Source organism: Mizuhopecten yessoensis, unplaced genomic scaffold (assembly GCF_002113885.1).
Source record: "Mizuhopecten yessoensis strain PY_sf001 unplaced genomic scaffold, ASM211388v2 scaffold10847, whole genome shotgun sequence".
Classification (NCBI taxonomy): domain Eukaryota; kingdom Metazoa; phylum Mollusca; class Bivalvia; order Pectinida; family Pectinidae; genus Mizuhopecten; species Mizuhopecten yessoensis.
Window position 1 is genome coordinate 961,825 of NW_018408751.1, and position 24,259 is coordinate 986,083.

Sequence of the window (24,259 nt, forward strand, 5' to 3'; positions counted from 1 at the left end):
TGCGCTACCATGGTAACAGGGGTTTAATAAAGTAGTAAAATAATTTCAGAATGCACATTTTTTTTCTCTTTCTCGCTTATTCCTCCAAGTGTGCATTTTATTCATGAATCTCTTGTTTCATAAATGGCTGGCAAAAAAAATTGGCAGTAGTCCAAATGCACAATGCAGGCTTGGATTAATTTATTTGTTGCCAGTAATATCAAAATGTCATCAGCCGAGATGATAAAACGTAAAAAAAAAAAAATGCATAAAAAATTGACGAATGCCCGAGGCAGTAGATCTATAGCTACACAATACAGGGTCCGTGCTCGATGTTTTTCTACACTGTGAAAAGCTGCATAGCACAAATATCTCAGTGGTTTTTTTTTTTAAATGTATACATGTAAGAGGATGTGTTTTCTTTGCCTTCCCATTTCACTAACTTTAAAGTAATACACGTCTTGAAGGAATAAAAAACCCCACATCAACATGAAACTAATAAAGGCTTAATAGTTTTAGGTTTGCAAATAGGATTTTTTTTTATGTGCAGTCTTTTCTTTATCAGCAGGCTGGAGATAAATGGAAAAATAACAAAGTGCAATTTTTTTTAGATATGATTCATTATTCGTACAGGAGGCCCGCACATGGGATTTTTCTGCCTTTTTATCTGTGAAAATCAATAAAATGTTAATAAAATATACACAGGCCTTAAAGTTCTTGCTGCATAAAATGTTTTACCTATAGCGATATTAATTGCATTTCCCCCCTGTGGGCCCCTTACCTTTAATATGAACTAGATGTACACCTCTGTTGTGTATTTCATTTTGCTCTGACAAAAAAAAAAAAGTAATTTTTATATCTGCACAAATTATGGATTGTGTAGTAAGGTTTAGTGATTTGTGAGAGAGTGGTAGGAAGTATGAGATGTTCTGTATTAATTCATTATTACATAACGCATACTGAGAGAACCTTCCATTCAATCATTAAATTCAAGCGACTCGCATTATATCACAGGGTTTATAGCATGAGTCGGCATAGAAAAAAATACTACAGGAAATTGAATGGATTTTTTTTTCACAGCAATACAACTGGCTCTTTTCATTTCAAACTAGACATTTTTTTTAACTGTCTGGTTTTTTTTGCGAGCTTGTAGATCTAGTTTCATAGTTTGACTTGGCAACTGAGCAGTGCAGAAGTGCATCACAACGAAGAGAAGAGTTTTAAACTGTTACCTATTTTTCCTTAGATGATACAAACCTGGGATGTGCTATGCTGTTATTACATATCGGAGTTTCAAAAGCCCTCTTTATTTGAATCGGAACCGAGACGGGGCATGTTCATTGTCAACCTGTGTAGCTTCGATAATTCTGCCTACTTTTTCCGTTTATGCTTCATCATTAATGAATAGATGAAACTTTTTTAAGAAAAAATCAAATGTTTGTTTGAAGTTTCAATCAATATATTGATTGTGAAATAAGTTTTTGACTTTTGATGCTGTTTTAACATGTTGAGTAAGAATGGATCCCTGGTATCAGAATTTCAAACTTTGTCTCACGTATTGGTTACTGTCCAACAACAGGGAGAACGGAGGGCCACCGGGGATGGACGCCAATGGTCACCTACCGGTCAGTCCGCTCGGGACACCCACTCCGCCGGACCATCATCACCATCATCACTACCCACATCATCCGCTGCCGTCACCGATCCCACGACACGGTACCACAGACCTGGTCTCGGGTATGGACAACCCACTTACGGATACCCCACCACAAATCTCTGATCCAGGAGGCGGGTCAAACGCCAAAGTGACCAACAAAAAAATTAAAATTGAAACCATGCCAAAACAGAACGGGTCGACTGGTCATCCGGGGTCAACAGGTCAACTTTCGCCGAAAGACATGTCATCTTTGGTTCATCCTGACCGCCGACACCTATGTCCTCACTGTTATAAGGGTTTCAAGAGTCGCCAACAGTTGACACAGCATAATCTAGTCCATACTAACGTACGAAAATATCACTGCAAATTCTGTGAGAGATCTTTCAAGCAGCTGTCCCACCTTCATCAGCATCATCGGATCCATACAGGTACGTGCCTAATTACATATACCTGTCTCACCTGTTTTTCATGTTTACCTGTACTTCTGTTTTCAGCTGGCCATATTTATGGATAGAGTTATGATACTGTGTGTCGATATAGGTGTGAAGGGGCTAGTTTGTCTGTAGACGTGTAGAGACGGGAGTGAGTTTGTGTACTTATTGATGATGATAGGGGTGAGTTGTGGTCATGTCTATACTAACGGGGGTCAATATGTGCCTATATAAATTGAAGGGGGGTCAATTTTGTCCGTATATTTGGAAGGGGCTAGTTTGTCTATATATAAACTGGAGGGGGTTCAATTTTGTCTGTATATTTGGAAGGGGCTAGTTTGTCTATATATAAATCAGAGGGGGGTCAATTTCGTCTGTATATTTGGAAGGGGCTAGTTTGTCTATATATAAATCAGAGGGGGGTCAATTTTGTCTGTATATTTGGAAGGGGCTAGTTTGTCTATATATAAATCAGAGGGGGGTCAATTTCGTCTGTATATTGGGAAGAGGCTAGTTTGTCTATATAAATTTGAGGGGGGTCAATTTTGTCTGTATGTTGAGAAGGGGCTAGTTTGTCTATATAAAATGGGAGGGGGTAGATTTTGTCTGTATATTGAGAAGGGGTAGTTTGTCTATATAAATTGGAGGGGTAGATTTTGTCTGTATATTGGGAAGGGGCTAGTTTGTGTCCTTATATATTGGGATATGTCAATTTGTATCTGTGTATGGGGAGAGGGTCAATTTGTGATTGTATACTTGGAAGCAGTCAATTCCTCTTTAGATATTTGGATGGGGTGAATTTGTTTCTATATTGGATGTGGGTAATTTGTGTCCATATTTTTAAAAGGAAGTTAATTTAAGCATTTATAATGAGTAGTGGTGGTGTGGCGTAAAATTGTCTATTTATTGGGTAAGGGGTTGGGGGGGGGGGGGGGGGGNGTACCTGTATATTGCATGAGATAAGTGTTTAAACCATACCCTGGTACATAATTCATTTCTTTTGTTGGAAAATGGAAAAACATTTCAATGAACAAGTTTTGCCAGGTAGAAAATTTCATCAGGTAAACAACCTAGGAAAAAGTGTAGACATGAAAAGTCGGTTTGATTTCAAAATTTAAATTCATTGAATCTTGAAGAAACTGGATTCATAAGTAAAAGAGAAACCCTTCCAAATTTCTGTTATGTCAAACCTTTGAAAGGACGACCTTACAGTCTCTGACTATCATCAGTCCTACCTAAAGGTCACCTGTCTATAACTACCACCAAACCTACCTAAAGGTCACCTGTCTATAACTACCACCAAACCTACCTACAGATCACCTGTCTATAACTACTACCAAACCTACCTACAGATCACCTGTCTATGACTATCACCAAACCTACCTACAGATCACCTGTCTATAACTACCACCAAACCTACCTACAGATCACCTGTCTATAACTACCACCAAACCTACATACAGATAACCTGTCTATAACTACCACCAAACCTAACTAAAGATCACCTGTCTATAACTACCAACAAACCTACCTACAGATCACCTGTCTATAACTACCACCAAACCTACCTATAGATCACCTGTCTATAACTACCAACCAACCTACCTAAAGATCACCTATCTATAAGTACCACCAAACCTATCTAAATACCACCTGTCTATAACAACCACCAAACTTACCTACAGATCACCTGTCTATAACTACCGCCAAACCTACCTAAAGATCACCTGTCTATAACTACCAACAAACTTACCTAAAGACCACCTGTCTATAACTACCAACAAACTTAACTTAAAATCACCTGTCTATAACTACCACCAAACCTACCTACAGATCACCTGTCTATAACTACCAACCAACCTACCTAAAGATCACCTATCTATAAGTACCACCAAACCTATCTAAATACCACCTGTCTATAACAACCACCAAACTTACCTACAGATCACCTGTCTATAACTACCACAAAAACTACCTAAAGACAACCTGTCTATAACTACCAACAAACCTACCTAAAGATCACCTGTCTATAATTACCAACAAACTTACCTAAAGCCCACCTGTCTATAACTACCATAAAACTTACCTAAAGACCACCTGTCTATCCTGTCTATAACTACCAACATACTAACCTAAAGATCACCTGTCTGTAACTACTAACAAACATACTTAAAGATCACCTGTCTATAATTACCAACAAACTTACCTAAAAACCACCTGTCTATGACTACCAACAAACTTACCTAAAGATCACCTGTCTATAACTACCAACAAACTTACCTAAAAACCACCTGTCTATGACTACCAACAAACTTACCTAAAGACCACCTGTCTATAACTACCAACAAACTTAACTTAAAATCACCTGTCTATAACTACCACCAAACCTACCTACAGATCACCTGTCTATAACTACCAACCAACCTACCTAAAGATCNATGTCTATAACTAACAACAAACTAACCTAAAGACCACCTGTCTATTACTACCAACAAACTTACCTACAGATCACCTGTCTATAACTACCAACAAACTTACCTAAAGATCACCTGTCTATAACTACCACCAAACTTATCTAAAGATCACCTGTCTATAACTACCACCAAACTTACCTACAGATCACCTGTCTATAACTACCACCAAACCTACCTAAAGATCACCTGTCTGTAACTACTAACAAACATACTTAAAGATCACCTGTCTATAACTACCAACAAAATTACCTAAAGATCACCTGTCTATAACTACCATCAAACTTACCTAAAGACCACCTGTCTATAACTACCAACAAACATACCTAAAGACCACCAGTCTATAACTACCAACAAACATACCTAAAGACCACCTGTCTATAACTACCAACAAACATACCTAAAGACCACCAGTCTATAACTACCATCAAACTTACCTAAATATCACCTGTCTATAACTACCAACAAACTTACCTAAAGACCACCTGTCTATAACTACCAACAAACTTACCTAAAGACCACCAGTCTATAACTTCCAACAAACTAACCTAAAGACCACATGTCTATAACTACCAACAAACCTACCTAAAGATCCCCTGTCTATAACTACCAACAAACTTACCTAAAGATCACCTGTCTATAACTAACAACAAACTAACCTAAAGACCACCTGTCTATAACTACCAACAAACTTACCTAAAGACCACCTGTCTATAACTACCAACAAACTTACCTTAAGACCACCTGTCTATTACTACCAACAAACTTACCAAAAGACCACCTGTCTATAACTACCAACAAACTTACCTAGAGACCACCTGTCTATAACTACAAACAAACTTACCTAAAGACCACCTGTCTATAATTACCAACAAACCTACCTACAGATTACCTGTCTATAACTACCAACAAACTTACCTAAAAATCACCTGTCTATAACTACCAACAAACTTACCTAAAGACCACCTGTCTATAACTACCAACAATCCTACCTCAAGATCACCTGTCTATAACTACCACCAAACCTACCTAAAGATCACCTGTCTGTAACTACCAACAAACATACTTAAAGATCACCTGTCTATAACTACCAACAAACTTACCTAAAGATCACCTGTCTATAACTACCATCAAACTTACCTAAAGACCACCAGTCTATAACTACCAACAAACATACTTAAAGATCACCTGTCTATAACTACCAACAAACTTACCTAAAGATCACCTGTCTATAACTACCATCAAACTTACCTAAAGACCACAAGTCTATAACTACCAACAAACATACTTAAAGATCACCTGTCTATAACTACCAACAAACTTACCTACAGATCACCTGTCTATAACTACCATCAAACTTACCTAAAGACCACAAGTCTATAACTACCAACAAACATACTTAAAGATCACCTGTCTATAACTACCAACAAACTTACCTACAGATCACCTGTCTATAACTACCATCAAACTTACCTAAAGACCACAAGTCTATAACTACCAACAAACATACTTAAAGATCACCTGTCTATAACTACCAACAAACTTACCTTGGGATCACCTGTCTATAACTACCAACAAAATTACCTAAAGATCACCTGTCTATAACTACCAACAAACCTACCTAAAGACCACCAGTCTATAACTACAAACAAACATACTTAAAGATCACCTGTCTATAACTACCAACAAACTTAGCTAAAGATCACCTGTCTATAACTACCTACAAACTTACCTAAAGATCACCTGTCTATAACTACCACCAAACTTACCTACAGATCACCTGTCTATAACTCCCCCCAAACCTACCTAAAGATCACCTGTCTGTAACTACCAACAAACATCCCCAAAACCCTCCTGTCTATAACTACCAACAAACTTCCCTAAAGACCACCAGTCTATAACTACCAACAAACTTACCTAAAGACCACCAGTCTATAACTACCAACAAACTTACTTAAAGATCACCTGTCTATAACTAACAACAAACCTAACTAAAGATCACCTGTCTATAACTACCAACAAACTTACCTAAAGACCACCAGTCTATAACTACCAACAAACCTACCCAAAGATCACCTGTCTATAACTAACAACAAACTTACCTAAAGATCACCTGTCTATAACTAACAACAAACTAACCTAAAGACTACCTGTCTATAACTACCAACAAACTTACCTAAAGATCACCTGTCTATAACTCCCAACAAACTTACCTAAAGATCACCTGTCTATAACTACCAACAAACTTCCCTAAAGACCTCCTGTCTATAACTACCAACAAACTTATCTAAAGACCCCCTGTCTATAACTACCAACAAACTTACCTAAAGACCACATGTCTATAACTACCAACAAACCTACCTAAAGACCACCTTTCTATAGCTACCAACAAACTTACCTAAAGACCACCTGTCTATAACTACCAACAAAATTACCTAAAGACCACCTGTCTATATCTACCAACAAACTTACCAAAAGACCACCTGTCTATAACTACCAACAAACCTACCTACAGATTACCTGTCTATAACTACCAACAAACTTACCTAAAGACCATATGTCTATAACTACCAACAAACTAACCTAAAGATCACCTGTCTATAACTACCAACAAACTTACCTAAAGACCACCTGTCTATAACTACCAACAAACTTATCTAAAGATCACCTGTCTATAACTACAACAAACTAACCTAAAGACCACCTGTCTATTACTACCAACAAACTTACCTAAAGACCACCTGTCTATGACTACCAACAAACTTACCTAATGACCACCTGTCTATAACTACCAACAAACCTACCTAAAGACCACCTGTCTATAACTACCAACAAACTTACCTAAAGACCACCTGTCTATAACTAACAACAAACTTACCTAAAGATCACCTGTCTATGACTACCAACAAACTTACCTAAAGATCACCTGTCTATAACTACCAACAAACATATCTAAAGATCACCTGTTTATAACTACCAACAAACATATCTAAAGACCACCTGTCTATAACTACCAACAAACTTACCTAAAGACCACCTGTCTATAACTACCAACAAACTTACCAAAAGACCACCTGTCTATAACTACCACCAAGCTTACCTAAAGACCACCTGTCTATAACTACCAACAAACTTACCAAAAGACCACCTGTCTATAACTACCACCAAGCTTACCTAAAGACCACCTGTCTATAACTACCAACAAACCTACCTACAGGTCACCTGTCTATAACTACCAACAAACTTACCTAAAGATCACCTGTCTATAACTACCAACAAACCTATCTGAAGATCACCTGTCTATAACTACCAACAAACTTACCTAAAGATCACCTGTCTATAACTACCAACAAACATATCTAAAGATCACCTGTCTATAACTACCAACAAACTTACCTAAAGACCACCTGTCTATAACTACCAACAATCTTACCTAAAGATCACCTGTCTATAACTACCAACAAACATACCTACAGATCACCTGTCTATAACTACCAACAAACTTACCTACAGATCACCTGTCTATAACTACCTACAAACCTACCCAAAGATCACCTGTCTATAACTACCAACAAGTCCTTGGATGATGGTGACGGAGTATTCTGAAATCTACCATGGCTGACTTGGCAATTTAAAAGCATATTTTTGCTGAACAGCTGGTTTAAATTTAATTGAAATTAACATGAAGAAAGTGTTGGCCCTGGAAGGACTGAGGGGCCGGGCCCAGTATTAAAGTTTGGGGCTAGTCATGTGTTGTTATTTTTCAGGTTGATCCAAAATCAAGGAGTTAAACTGACAAAATGTTGTTGTTTTGGACTGATTAAACATGGCACCTATCAAACACATTTCAATTCATTGAAGTCAAAGGAATGTTTGGGATCCCCGTACCACTGCCAAAAAAAGGAACTATACATATTGGAAACTGATTTTTAATTCTGTAATAACTATATAAGCTTTGATAAATCAATTCTGAAAAGAAAATCATACATGGTGGGACTGTTATGAAAAAATGATGAAGGATTAAGGAACAAGGTTGTCTATACCTGCCCCTGGATACTTCCAAGTCCCAGGATCATAACATGGGAACAGTTGATATCCCCACCCCTTACCTATATTCTGCATTCAATTTCTGGGCATGAAGGGATAAAAACAATCATGCTACCAAACCTAGCCCAGGTGTCTGGCCTTGCCATTGGTTACTTAGTCCCGGGGCCATAACAATATTACATGGAGAAGGTCGACTATAACAAAATGTAATCACCAACAGTGTTTGAGTATAAAAATGCAGCTGGGCTAGCCTTAGATTCAAATCCTGAACTTCATAGTGTTAGGTCATCACTATAACTGACTATTATAGGCTAGGGTGGTCGGGTGGCACAGTGGATAGTGCACTTGCCTTTCACCAAGGTGGCCGGGGTTCGATTCCCCAATCGGACGTGAAAAGGTATGGGGTCACCTGCCTTTCTCCGGGTACTCCGGTTTCCTCCGGTTTCCTCCCACACTAACATCTGGGCCAACAAGAGTGATAAATATAAGTTGACATGACTTGTTTCATAATTGTTGTAAAATGAATAAAGTTTATATATAACTGACTAAGCTTTCTGGTCAATGAAGTGTCTTGACCCAACAGTGCTACAGTTATATACAAAACAAAATTAAGGAGAGATTACTGTATGTGAATGAAAAACCAGTCAGTGCAGTGGGAGAGGTATCCTTAAAGTCTATGAATAGCCTCTTAACAAACTTGCTGAATTTCTTTTTTTTTTTAATCCACTTTAATTTGTGATCCATCAACTTAAAATAAAACTCTTAAATTTAAATCTTCAAAAGTAATAAATAAAAATTTCTGACTTTCTTTTGATTTATTATTTGAAGCTTTAGTGATTATGTAATTTTATGATTTTCTAATTACATTGACAGAAATTATCCTGATTGTGGCAAATGGAGGTTTTGATTCTATTCTATCAATTCTACAAAACCAACTGCACGCCGATTTTCAGATCAACGAATTAGAAATAAATTCAGAGGTCTTTACCCCCTTGTAAGTGATAGTTCAAATAAAAGGGAGATGTGTTGTATTAAAACAGTGAATGTCTCCTAGGTTTTGTAATGACATCTTGCCTTCTCCCTAACTTATAGATATCTCAGTGAACCTTAAAAGATACCTGTATCACCCACAGAAAGTGTGTTAGAAGATTGAAACAGTGCAGATCCCCATCAAGGAATCATATTATCACAATTGCTGAGTATCAAGAGATGAATACAAATCTGCTTCCAAGATTGGCTCTAGGGTCTGGCCCCAGCCTAGAGACTTAGTCTCTAGGTTATAACTTTTAAATGGTTGAGATTTCAACTTTGTTACTATAAACAGTTGCTCGGCATTAAGAGACCAACACAATCATGCTATCATAATTTACCCGAGGGCCGGGCCACAACCCTAGGTTATAGTCCCTCTCCGTGGACTTTATCCCATGGTTACAATGAAAGAAACAATTGCTGAGAATGTAGATTTGGATACATATATGCTATTAGGGTTATCTTCATGGGCTTCCCTACTCCTGAGAATGTAGATTTGGATACATATATGCTATTAGGATTATCTTCATGGGCTGCCCTACTCCTGAGAATGTAGATTTGGATACATATATGCTATTAGGGTTATCTTCATGGGCTGCCCTACTCCTGAGAATGTAGATTTGGATACATATATGCTATTAGGATTATCTTCATGGGCTGCCCTACTCCTGAGAATGTAGATTTGGATACATATATGCTATTAGGGTTATCTTCATGGGCTGCCCTACTCCTGAGAATGTAGATTTGGATACATATATGCTATTAGGATTATCTTCATGGGCTGCCCTACTCCTGAGAATGTAGATTTGGATACATATATGCTATTAGGGTTATCTTCATGGGCTGCCCTACTCCTGAGAATGTAGATTTGGATACATATATGCTATTAGGATTATCTTCATGGGCTGCCCTACTCCTGAGAATGTAGATTTGGATACATATATGCTATTAGGGTTATCTTCATGGGCTGCCCTACTCCTGAGAATGTAGATTTGGATACATATATGCTATTAGGATTATCTTCATGGGCTGCCCTACTCCTGAGAATGTAGATTTGGATACATATATGCTATTAGGGTTATCTTCATGGGCTGCCCTACTCCTGAGAATGATACTGTTAAACAATGTGTATTGTAGTCTCTGTTTGGTGGTAAGGGTGGGATCCCTGTTTGGTGGTAGGGGTGGGATTACTGTTTGGTGGTAGGAGTGGGATCACTGTGTGTGGTAGGGGTGGGATCTCTATTTGGTGGTAGGGGTGGGATCTCTGTTTGGTGGTAAGGGGGGGATCTCTGTGTGGTGGTAGGGGGGGGATCTCTGTTTGGTGGTAGGGGTGGGATTACTGTTTGGTGGTAGGAGTGGGATCACTGTGTGTGGTAGGGGTGGGATCTCTATTTGGTGGTAGGGGTGGGATCTCTGTTTGGGGGTAAGGGTGGGATCTCTGTGTGGTGGTAGGGGGGGGATCTCTGTGTGGTGGTAGGGGGGGGATCTCTGTGTGGTGGTAGGGGGGGGATCTCTGTTTGGTGGTAGGGGTGGGATTGCTGTTTGGTGGTAGGAGTGGGATCAATGTGTGTGGTAGGGGTGGGATCTCTGTTTGGGGGTAGGGGTTGGATCTCTGTGTGGGGGTAGGGGGGGGATCTCTGTGTGGGGGTAGGGGTGGGATCTCTGTTTGGTGGTAGGGTTGGGATCTCTGTGTGGGGGTAGGGGTTGGATCTCTGTTTGGTGGTAAGGGTGGGATCTCTGTGTGGGGGTAGGGGTTGGATCTCTGTTTGGTGGTAAGGGTGGGATGTCTGTGTGGTGGTAGGGGTGGGATCTCTGTGTTGTGGTAAGGGTGGGATCTCTGTTTGGGGGTAAGGGTGGGATCTCTGTGTGGTGGTAGGGGTGGGATCTCTGTTTGGTGGTAAGGGTGGGATCTCTGTGTGGTGGTAGGGGTGGGATCTCTGTGTGGTGGTAGGGGTTGGGATGTCTGTTTGGTGGTAGGGGTGGGATCTCTGTTTAGTGGTAAGGGTGGGATCTCTGTGTGGTGGTAGGGGTGGGATCTCTGTGTGGGGGTAGGGGTGGGATCTCTGTGTGGTGGTAGGGGTGGGATCTTTGTGTGGCGGTAGGGGTTGGATCTCTGTTTGGTGGTAGGGGTGGGATCTCTGTGTGGTGGTAGGGGTGGGATCTCTGTGTGGTGGTAGGGGTTGGGATGTCTGTTTGGTGGTAGGGGTGGGATCTCTGTGTGGTGATAGGGATGTATTTGACTCCAATATAATAACAATTTGAACCCCTGGCCAGTTTGCTATCCATCTGTCTATTTATCAAATTCCAGTGTTATAAAAAACTGACATTCTGTACTGAATGAAACCTGTTTAGTTATGCAGTATATCCTGGGATATGAAATCTTGCTACAATGTGTTTCTCGTGAGTTCCATACCTTCAGGGCCATTCGTAGCATTCATTTTCTGTGGAATGACACATTCTGTGTTTTATTTTATTTTGTATTCTCACCTGGTCTGAAGGACCAAGGTGAGTATATATATGCCGTTACCATGGTTTCTGAGGTCTGGCCTTCTGTGGTCGTAGAGGGATGATGTCAAATAAGGGAAATTAAGGTCAGTCTTTTAAATAACTCTCTTTCCATATGGATGAAAGGATTTGAACAAAGTTTTATCTAGACCATCCTAAGACAAAAGGGGTCTCAACATTGCAGAAAGGAAAGATGTGGCCCCCTTGGGGGCAGATAGGCTTGGCCAAGGGAAAGGAAATGAGTCATAACTTGGTAAGGTCATTATCCCCACACAATGTCTAAATATATCCTTACTTAACATAACTAGACAAAACCTTATCCTTGGTCCTTGTCCACTTAAGGAGTTTGTTCTTAAAGAGAAATTATGTCATAATTTGGAAGGTCAAGATGTTCATCTATAACCCTATTTATCATATCTTTGTTCGTGATATGGGTTGTTTTGTATGTGAGACACTGCTACCTGTGAATAGGCTATACCCCGGACCAACCCATATCCACCCCTCACACGCCACATCAGCCCAGCATACACATATGCCACTATGATTGGCCCTGGGGATATGCTCTCCCCTAGAAATGGTTGAGATTCCAACCCTTTTACCATATATACAATAGCTGGGCAAGAGAAGAATACACTTGTGCTACTATAATTGCCGCAGGGGTCGTGCAGGCCCCTGTGTGCTAATTTCTTATTGCTCAGCTAGAAAAAAGTAGAGGTTCCTCTTTACATTAATTAATGTATTTTCTTGAGAAGAAGAGACAAATGCACTCTAACTACAATTATTTGCCCAGGGGTCTATACCTGCCCCTGGAGACTTCAAAGTCCCAGTATCATAACATGGGAACAGTTGATATCCCCACCCCTTACCTATATTCTGCATTCAATTTCTGGGCATGGAGGGATAAAAACAATCATGCTACCAAACCTAGCCCAGGTGTCTGGCCTTGCCATTGGTTACTTAGTCCCGGGGCCATAACAATATTACATGGAGAAGGTTGACTATAACTGTGTGCTTGCTTGGCATGATCTTGGTCTTCTGGACCTTAGGGAATCAATGGTTGACCGAAAGGGGAAATGTATGGCTCCCCTGGGGACTGGCCACAAAACATTTAGTTATTTGAATATTCATGTATTTCCTTTTTAAAAGCTGCATGAGCAGGTTGACATATTCCAACCATATTATTATAAGGCACCCTTGGGACTTGTGAGTCCAAATTTGTATAAAGGAAGGATGTGGTATGTATAAGCTTTTAGTTTGATACCGAACAAAAATATGATTTGTCCTTTCTACTTAGGATAATTGCAAAAATAACTTTATTTTCAGCATAAAAATTACAGGTATTGAGATTGACCAGAAAACCTATATATCTTGTTGCACCTGACAATGTGCATCAGAAGGTCTGATAGGTAATACAAATCTCATTGGTCTTGAATTTAATATAGGTCGTAGAGTACTTTTTGAACATGGTTACATCAAATAGAAATCATGTGATTTTGTCATGGTTTAATATAATGGAGAATACACGCTTACAAAACTTCACCAAGCTCAGTTGAGCTGATGACAACATCAGTCTATGGTATCGTCCCAGATCTCCGCAGGCTTATTCTGTGTGGCTACCCAACCATGAACAGGTAGTGGCAATTTTTTAATTATATACTTTTTTTTTAGAATTTTTAAAAAGATGAATGATTGAAGGATATTGTGTCGTTAACGGGCAGGTTGACATTCTGACAAAGGACAGTTTAAACCCGTTCTATATAGAGAGCTAACACATTGTGTCAGGAATATATTAAAGTTGGTGGCAGATATGGTTAGATATAACTAATACTATTAACGAAGGGAAAACACTTTTCAAAAATACGAAATTGAAGTACTTTTTTAGTATGAATATTTTTCGGCATATTCAATTACAAATATTGATAGAATCAATTTAATCTCCATGGAATAAGACTTAAAAGATATAAATTTTTATATCTTTTTCGTAAAGTTGTTATGATACTTTTATTAAAAACATACCTTGAGAAAATTTGTATCAAACCATTGAGTTAGAGATTAAGTAGGTCTGTGGTCATTGTATTGGTCACAATCCCGAGTCAGACTTAGTATGTTAACAGTTACATTCTTGGTCACATGTAGTCATGGTAACTGTGACAAACCAAGTCACATGTAGTCATGGTAACAGTGACAAAACCAAGTCACATGTAGTCATGGTAACAGTGACAAAACCAAGCCACATGTAGTCATGGTAACAGTGTCAAAACAAAGTCACATGAAGTCATGGTAACAGTGTCAAAACTAAGTCACATATAGTTATGGTTACAGTGACCAAATTAAGTCACCTGCAACCCTGAAACACCTGTTGTCAAAGTAACAGTCACAAAACTAGGTCACATTTTGTCATCGTGATAGTAACAACCCTAAATCACATGTTTCCATGGTGAAGGTAACATCCATGGTGAAGGTCACATTAAGTCATGCATGGTTACAGTCTCAATAATTAGTCACATTAATTCATTCTGAAAACCCTAAACCAAAAATATAGGTCACAAGTTGCCATGGTTACTGTTACAACACTAGGTAACATGTTGGCATAGTGACAGTCACAACCTTAGGTCACATGTAAAACATCCAGAGCAGCCACATCCGTCCTGATGCAGATTTTGTGTCTGCCTCATTCATATCTATAATATTTTGTATAAACAGCTCAATTTAAGAAAAAAATAAAGAAAAGAGATGCTGAAGTTGAATATTTTTTACATTGTACTGAATTATTTAACCTGATGACACATCTGGGAAAATAACAGCAATTCAGTCTTGTTGCCCCCTACAGCTCTACAAATTACATACATTCCCATGTATCGACTGATATGCTGAAAACCTGGCAAAGAGTCTCAGAGGAAGGTTAAGAAATGGAGAAAGAAATGAAAGGAAATGAAATGGCAAAGATTTTGATATTTTCAGGATGTTTAATTATAGTTAAGGATTTTTTTATAGGTGAGATAACGAACCTCGCACCATATGTGTACTTGCTGAAATAAATAACTTGAAAAACTCAACATGTCTTGAAGCAATGCAGTAAAAAAATCTTTGAGATGTATATACAATGAAAGCGAAAGCAAACAAAAAGATTTTAAAAGATGTAGCTTTGCTAAATTATACTAGTATCTCAGTATAGTGTGTGTTGAGAGGTGTAGTATACTTTTACTGCTACAAACATCTATATATATATCTAGTGTGTTGAGAGATGTAGTATAATTATACTGCTACAGACATCTATATATATATATAGATTGTTAAGAGATGTATAATTATACTGCTACAGACATATATATATATATATATATATATATAGTGTTGAGAGATGTAGTATAATTATACTGCTACAATTATATATATATATATAGTGTGTGTTGAGAGATGTAGTATGATTATACTGCTACAGACATCTATATATATATATAGTGTGTTGAGAGATGTAGTATATAATTATACTGCTACAGAAATATATATATATACATAGTGTGTTGAGAGATGTAATATAATTATACTGCTACAGACATATATATCTATATATAGTTTTGAGAGATGTAGTATAATTATACTGCTACAGACATCTATATATATATAGAACGTTGAAAGATGTAGTATAATTATACTGATACAGAAATCTATATATATATATAGTGTTGAGAGATGTAGTATAATTATACTGCTACAGACATCTATATATATATATAGATTGTTGAGAGATGTATAATTATACTGCTACAGAAATCTATCTGTATATATATATAGTGTGTGTGTGTTGAGAGATGTAGTATAATTAATATACTGCTACAAACATCTATATATATATAGGGTGTGTTGAGAGATGTAGTATAATTATACTGCTACAGACATCTATATATATATAGTGTGTGTTGAGAGATGTAGTATAATTATACCGCTACAGACATCTATATATATATAGTGTTGAGAGATGTATAATTATACTGCTACAGACATCTATATATATATAGTGTGTGTTGAGAGGTGTAGTATAATTATACCGCTACAGACATCTATATATATAGTGTTGAGAGATGTATAATTATACTGCTACAGTCATCTATATATATATAGTGTGTGTTGAGAGATGTATTATAATTATACTGCTACAGACATCTATATATATATATAGTGTGTTGAGAGATGTAGTATAATTATACTGCTACAGACATCTATCTATATATATATATAGTGTGTGTGTGTTGAGAGATGTAGTATAATTATACTGCTACAGAAATCTCTCTATATATAGTGTGTTGAGAGATGTAGTATAATTATACTGCTACACACATCTATATATATATATATAGTGTGTGTTGAGAGATGTAGTATAATTATACTGTTACAGAAATATATATATATATATATAGTGTGCTGAGAGATGTAGTATAATTATACTGCTACAGAAATCTCTCTATATATAGTGAGTGTTGAGAGATGTAGTACATGTATAATTATACTGCTACAGATATTTCTATATGGTTATACTGCTACAGACATCTATATATATATAGTGTGTGTTGAAAGATGTAGTATAATTATACTGCTACAGACATCTATATATATATATATAGTGTGTGTTGAGAGATGTAGTATAATTATACTGCTACAGATATCTCTCTATGACTATACTGCTACAGATCTCTCTATATGATTATACTGCTACAGACATCTACAGATAACATTGAATTCCAAGCTGAAGGCTGTCAAATAACCAATCCCTGTGCAGCAGAGAAACAACAACTTAACAGAATCAACTTGAAAAACAGTCCACATAAATATCATATTTTCATTCATTTTTTAAATTTGATAGAAATATAACATTTATTTCTGTGTGGTATTAAGAATTTTTGTATGTTTGTGGGGATTGGAAGGAATGCTGAGGAAGCTGAGTCTATATATAGCTTTTCATTGATTAATGATTTACGGTACATTTCCAAGTATCGGTGGAATTGGAAGATTATAGTTTTAGAGTACTCTCTAGGGCTCTGATGAAAAATGTAACTTAACAGCCTGCAAACTACATGAGGCTATATGAACATAAAAAATTATACCATCAGCTATAGTCGTAGAGGAGTTCTGTGTGCTGCAAACAAACCATTTCCCTGTCGGCTTACTGGCTTCTGCGAACAGTTCTTATATCATTGATATGCGATGTTTTGTAAAGATTATACAATTCTGATTTTTTAATAGAATGAGGGAATGTTTGTTAAAATGTGTTCATCTGAAATTTTAATCTGTAGTTTGTATTTGGCTGTTTAGATCTCCATGAGTTCTTATCAGATGTAAGGTCCAGGATTTGCGATGTTTGGTGGGGATGGTATGTAGGTCCACAGGGTGGGGATGGTATGTAGGTCCACAGGGTAGGGATGGTATGTAGGTCCACAGGGTAGGGATGTTATGTAGACCCACATGGTGGGGATGTTATGTAGACCCACATGGTGGGGATGTTATGTAGACCCACATGGTGGGGATGTTATGTAGACCCACATGGTAGGGATGTTAAGTAGACCCACAGGGTGGGGATGTTATGTAGACCAACAGGGTAGGGATGTTATGTAGACCCACAGGGTGGGGATGTTATGTAGACCCACAGGTAGGGGATGTTATGTAGACCCACAGGTAGGGGATGTTATGTAGACCCCCAGGGTGGGGATGTTATGTAGACCCTCAGGATGGGGATGTTTTGTTGACCTATATGTGTTGATATGATCAGAGAAGAGTTGTGGGGATATGATATCAGTGGTTTCTGATGAGGGTCGGGTTTCAGCAGAACTATTGTGGGCAAAAATCTTGATATTCTTGCTACATCTTGCTTAGAAAAGGGCTATTAAATTTGTTCAGATAAATAGCCTTGACTCACTTTAAAAGACACAGGGGTCTGCTTAAATATCTTTCTGGTATATTTGCCTTGTACCTGGGTTTTGTAGATTGAAGAAATCTTGTGATGTATTATATTGTGATGTCCCTACACCAACATCAGAGACCACAGATTGACTCCCTGGGGATGTCTTCTCCTATTTCCTGTAATTATAACCCCTGCAACAAAGTTATGGAGGGTATACTGGAATCAGTTTGTCCGTCTGTTCACTTGTCTGCCTCTCCGTAAATAAAGTACTATCCAGACTACTCCTCCTGACTAATGAGTCAATTTCAACAAATCTTGATATGCATTTTTAGTACATCATGTGTAGTGAGCACCTGCTATTTATATTTAGGTTTCAAATTTATTTTTTAGAGTTATTATCCTTTTGGAACATGGTCATTTCAAGCTATGTTTGGACACATTTTCCAAAATTGTGTGACCAACTACAATGAAACTATACTTAACATCAAATGGACAAAGTTTCATTTTCAGGATTAAACATGGTTACCATAGCCTTTCATTGGCTGAGGCAATAACAGGTTGTACCTTTGGTTCTATATATAGCTGACTTTGTTTACCCTATATGCCTCTTGTTAATGTCAGAAAGTTTTACAGGCCCTTTGTGACACTTGTTAATGTTAGAGACACTCTTAACACCCTATGTTCATCTTGTTAATTTCTAAGAGTAACTAACCCTTTGTGCCTCTTGTTAGTGTCACAGAGAGTGACTAGCCCTTTGTGCCTCTTGTTCATGTCACAGAGAGTAACTAGCCCTTTGTGCTTTTTGTTAATGTCAAAGAGAGTAACTAGCCCTTTGTGCCTCTTGTTTATGTCACATAGAGTAACTAGCCCTTTGTGCCTCTTGTTAATGTCACAGAGAGTAACTAGCCCTTTGTGCTTCTCGTTAATGTCAAAGAGAGTAACTAGCCCTTTGTGCCTCTTGTTCGTGTCACAGAGAGTAACTATAGCCCTTTGTGCCTCTTGTTCATGTCACAGAGAGTAACTATAGACCTTTGTGCCTCTTGTTCATGTCGCAGAGAGTATCTATAGCCCTTTGTGCCTCTTGTTAATGTCACAGAGAGTAACTAGCCATTTGTGCCTCTTGTTTATGTCACAGAGAGTAACTAGCCATTTGTGCCTCTTGTTTATGTCACAGAGAGTAACAAGCCCTTTGTGCCTCTTGTTTATTTCAAAGAGAGTAACTAGCCCTTTGTGTCTCTTGTTAATGTCACAGAGGGTAACTAGCCCTTTGTGCTTCTTGTTAATGTCAAAGAGAGTAACTAGCCCTTTGTGCCTCTTGTTCGTGTCACAGAGAGAAACTATAGCCCTTTGTGCCTCTTGTTCATGTCACAGAGAGTAACTATAGCCCTTTGTGCCTCTTGTTTATGTCACAGAGAGTAACTATAGCCCTCAGTGCCTCTTGTTCATGTCGCAGAGAGTAACTATAGCCCTTTGTGCCTCTTGTTAATGTCACAGAGAGGAACTAGCCCTTTGTGCTTCTTGTTAATGTCACAGAGAGTAACTAGCCCTTTGTGCTTCTTGTTAATGTCACAGAGAGTAACTAGCCCTTTGTGCCTCTTGTTAATGTCACAGAGAGGAACTAGCCCTTTGTGCTTCTTGTTAATGTCACAGAGAGTAACTAGCCCTTTGTGCCTCTTGTTTATGTCACAGAGAGTAACAAGCCCTTTGTGCCTCTTGTTTATGTCAAAGAGAGTAACTAGCCCTTTGTGTCTCTTGTTAATGACACAGAGAGTACCTAGCCCTTTGTGCCTCTTGTTAAGGTCAAAGAGAGTAACTAGCCCTTTGTGCCTCTTGTTCATGTCACAGAGAGTAACTAGCCCTTTGTGCCTCTTGTTAATGTCACAGAGAGTAACTAGCCCTTTGTGCTTCTTGTTAATGTCAAAGAGAGTAACTAGCCCCTTGTGCCTCTTGTTTATGTCACACAGAGTAACTAACCCTTTGTGCCTCTTGTTTATGTCACACAGAGTAACTAGCCCTTTGTGCCTCTTGTTTATGTCACAGAGAGTAACTAGCTCTTGTGCCTCTTGTTTATGTCACAGAGAGTAACTAGCCCTTTGTGCCTCTTGTTAATGTCACAGAGAGTAACTATAGCCCTTTGTGCCTCTTGTTCATGTCACAGAGAGTAACTAGCCCTTTGTGCCTCTTGTTTATGTCACAGAGAGTAACTAGCCCTTTCTGCCTCTTGTTTATGTCACAGAGAGTAACTAGCCCTTTCTGCCTCTTGTTAATGTCACAGAGAGTAACTAGCCCTTTGTGCTTCTTGTTAATGTCAAAGAGAGTAACTAGCCCTTTGTGCCTCTTGTTAATGTCACAGAGAGTAACTAGCCATTTGTGCCTCTTGTTCATGTCACAGAGAGTAACTATAGCCCTCTGTGCCTCTTGTTAATGTCACAGAGAGTAACTAGCCCTTTGTGCCTCTTGTTTATGTCAAAGAGAGTAACTAGCCCTTTCTGCCTCTTGTTAATGTCACAGAGAGTAGCTAGCCCTTTGTGCCTCTTGTTCAGGTCTCAGAGAGTAACTATAGCCCTTTGTGCCTCTTGTTTATGTCACAGAGAGTAACTAGCCCTTTGTGCTTCTTTTTAATGTCACAGAGAGTAACTAGCCATTTGTGCCTCTTGTTTATGTCACAGAGAGTAACTATAGCCCTTTGTGCCTCTTGTTCATGTCACAGAGAGTAACTAGCCCTTTGTGCTTCTTGTTAATTTCTAAAAGAACAGCAGACCCCTTATGCCTTTTGATAATGTCAAAGAGGGTTTTAACTCAAAATGTCAACGAGAGGAGTGGGATTTTATTGTGGATATTGCTTTGTTTTAATTAACCCTACTATGCCCCAAAGATTTCTTATGGACCAATCCTGATCAATGAAAAAGATCTGCCATTTTGGAAAAGGGGGTACACAAGGGTTAAGATGCAATAAACAACATTTTAAATTGCTCAGCTGCAAATGCTCATGAAATATTGCTTTGTTCGATGTTGAATTAGTGTTTTACGGGATAAGCAAAATGTGTGAAACTTTATGAAATGCAGATAATGATGAGAATTCTGCATTAGAAGCAGGTAGATTGTCTGAATAATGGTCTCCATGGAGATACAATAAAATAAGTCAAATTGGAATTCTCCGACTCCATGTAACTTTCCATTACCCAGGAGTAAGATTTTTCGCTACATTTTAATTGAATATTATAAAAATCTGAAGTCTGGTTATACTTCCCCGGCTATTTGAAATAAAAGACTGGTTACTTAATTACATTTTGTACATGGGATTTAGTTAACGTAATTTTCTTGTCAAATTTGAAGCTGTGGTAAAAATATTTGAATATCATGCATCTATTTTAATACTATGTTTATGATGGAATATGATTAGTTGCAAATGCAGCAAAGTACTTTTGATGATTTAAATTAATTTTGAAATTTTGGCATGTTTAATTGGTTTATCCTTTTTTCCCTCTAAGTTTAGAAGACGGAAATTGTGCCATGCCCACTAAGTTGTGTCATTTTCTCAGGGGGAGGCTCATCAAGGGTAACCTTTATGTGTGATGGACTTGAGGCTCTTCCTGGGGTGGCATACTCTGGTTTATATTTGAGGCTCCTAAAGGGGTGGCCATTCTCTGTATTAGATTTGAGGCTCCTCCTGGGGTGGCATTCTCTGTATTAGATTTGAGGCTCCTAAAGGGTTGGCAATTCTCTGTGTTAGATTTGAGGCTCCTAATGGGGTGGCCATTCTCTGGTTTATTTGAGGCTCCTAAAAGGGTGGCCATTCTCTGTATTAGATTTGAGGCTCCTAAAGGGGTGGCCATTCTCTGGTTTATATTTGAGGCTCCTAAAAGGGTGGCCATTCTCTGTATTAAATTTGAGACTCCTAAAGGGGTGGCATTCTCTGTATTAGATTTGAGGTTCCTCCGGGGTTGGCATTCTCTGTATTAGATTTGAGGCTCCTAAAGAGGTGGCATTCTCTGTATTATATTTTAGGCTCCTCCGGGGGTGGCATTCTCTGTATTATTTTTGAGGCTCCCCGGGGGATGGCCATTCTCTGTATTAGATTTAAGGTTCCTCCGGGGTTGGCATTCTCTGTATTAGATTTGAGGCTCCTCCGGGGTTGGCATTCTCTGTATTAGATTTGAGTCTCCTAAAGGGATGGCATTCTCTGTATTATATTTGAGGCTCCTAAAGGGGAGACATTCTCTGTATTATATTTGAGGCTCCTAAAGGGGAGACATTCTCTGTATTAGATTTGAGGCTCCTAAAGGGGGTGGCCATTCTGTGTATTAGATTTGAGGCTCCTAAAGGGGTGGCATTCTCTGTATTATTTTTGAGGCTCCCCGGGGGATGGCCATTCTCTGTATTAGATTTGAGGCTCCTAAAGGGGTGGCCATTTTCTATATTAGATTTGAGGCTCCTCAGGGGGTGGCCATTTTCTGTATTAGATTTGAGGCTCCTCAGGGGGTGGCCATTCTCTGTATTAGATTTGAAGTGGGATGGAATATTTGCAGGCCAATACCATTTATAGCTTGGTGGTCTTGAATGCTAGCAGGCTGGTACCCATTTATACAGCTGGGTAGACAGGATACTGTCAGGCTGGTTCCCCATTTGTACAGCTGGGTGGTATGGAATGCTAGCAGGCTGGTTCCCGTTTATACAGCTGGGTGGTATGGGATACTATCAGTCTGGTTCCCATTTATACAGCTGGGTGGTATGGAATGCTAGCAGGCTGGTACCCGTTTATACAGCTGGGTGGTTTGGAATGCTGGCAGGCTTGTACCCATTTATACAGCTAGGTGGACTGGCAGGCTGGTACCCATTTATACAGCTAGGTGGACTGGCAGGCTGGTACCCATTTATACAGCTGGGTGGACAGGGATACTAGCAGGCTGGTACCGATTTATGCAGCCTGGTGGTCTGGAATGCTCGCAGGTTGGTACCCATTTATACAGCTATATGGACTGGAATGCTGGCAGACTGGTACCCATTCACATAGCTAGGTGGACTGGCAGTTCCAGGATAAAATGTTCTATTTAAGGACAAAACTGAAATTGGTGCTCACTCACCAGGCAACAGGATATAAATTGTCATTAACAGAATATTACAAAGTAATGATGCCCCTGACATTTTGCTAGGTTAACATTTTAATATAGCTGTTTGTATCCTGAAGGATCACCAAGATATCAACAATGGGTCCTGTTATTGAAAAAGAGAACTGAGGGTCCCAATAAAATCACTGCCGTACAAGGAAAATTAAAGTTTTGGTTTTGTATTTTAAGATAATACAAACATGGCCATCATCCTGTATACAACGTGACATCTACAGTCAATATAAAAAAAATAAAAAAAACGATCAAATAGAGCCTTGATTCTTTTATCAAAAAGAAATATTAAAAAACTTTTTAGTATAAATCAATCTTGCCTCGTCAGATCCAGGCGGTCTGCTACAGCTGTGCTTTAATCTGAGGCTAGACATGCTCTCGCAAATTGATGGCGACATTATCTCAACCAAACTCTAAAATTTTCAGAAAAAAAATTGAAAAAACCCAGAAAGATACATTGAAGATAGGAACAAATAAAAGTCCTGCATTATAAAACTGACTGGTTATCTTGCAATTAGTGTTAACATCCCTGTCAACATCAACGGTCTGGGTATTTACAGCTGGTCAGTGTTGACCAGTCCCTGTCATGAAGATCTGTTAACATCTCGGTCAACATCAACGGTCTGGGTATTTATAGCTGGTCAGTGGTGACCAGTGCATTTCAGGAAGATCTGTTAACAGCCCGCTCAATGTCATATGTCTGGGTATTTATACCTTGACTGTGTTGACCAGTCCATGAGGGAAATCTGTTTTACAGCTTGTTTGTTCAATCAGTTCATTGTCCAGGTTCATATTATGTCACTCAAACTCTCAGTCCACCAGTTCAGGTTCATATTGTGTCACTCAAACTCTCAGTCCACCAATTCAGTGTTCAGGTTCATATTGTGTCACTCAAACTCTCAGTCCACCAGTTCAGGTTCATATTGTGTTACTCAAACTCTCAGTCCACTAGTTCAGTGTCCAGGTTCATATTGTGTCACCTAAACTCTCAGTCCACCAGTTCAGTGTCCAGGTTCATATTGTGTCACCTAAACTCTCAGTCCACCAGTTCAGTGTCCAGGTTCATATTGTGTCACTTAAACTCTCAGTCCACCAGTTCAGTGTCCAGGTTCATATTGTGTCAC

The 24,259-nt window shown here is 38.7% G+C and overlaps 1 protein-coding gene across 2 annotated transcripts in view; it reads left to right on the forward strand.

Moving 5' to 3' along the window:
- The window catches only part of LOC110462926, a 154,221-nt gene that overhangs the window by 88,094 nt on the left and 41,868 nt on the right, over nt 1–24,259 (forward strand). For both annotated transcript variants that reach the window (XM_021517171.1, XM_021517172.1), the window contains one exon: nt 1,559–2,064. In XM_021517171.1, the coding sequence (XP_021372846.1) occupies nt 1,559–2,064 (506 nt within the window). The remainder of the gene's footprint in view (nt 1–1,558; nt 2,065–24,259) is intronic.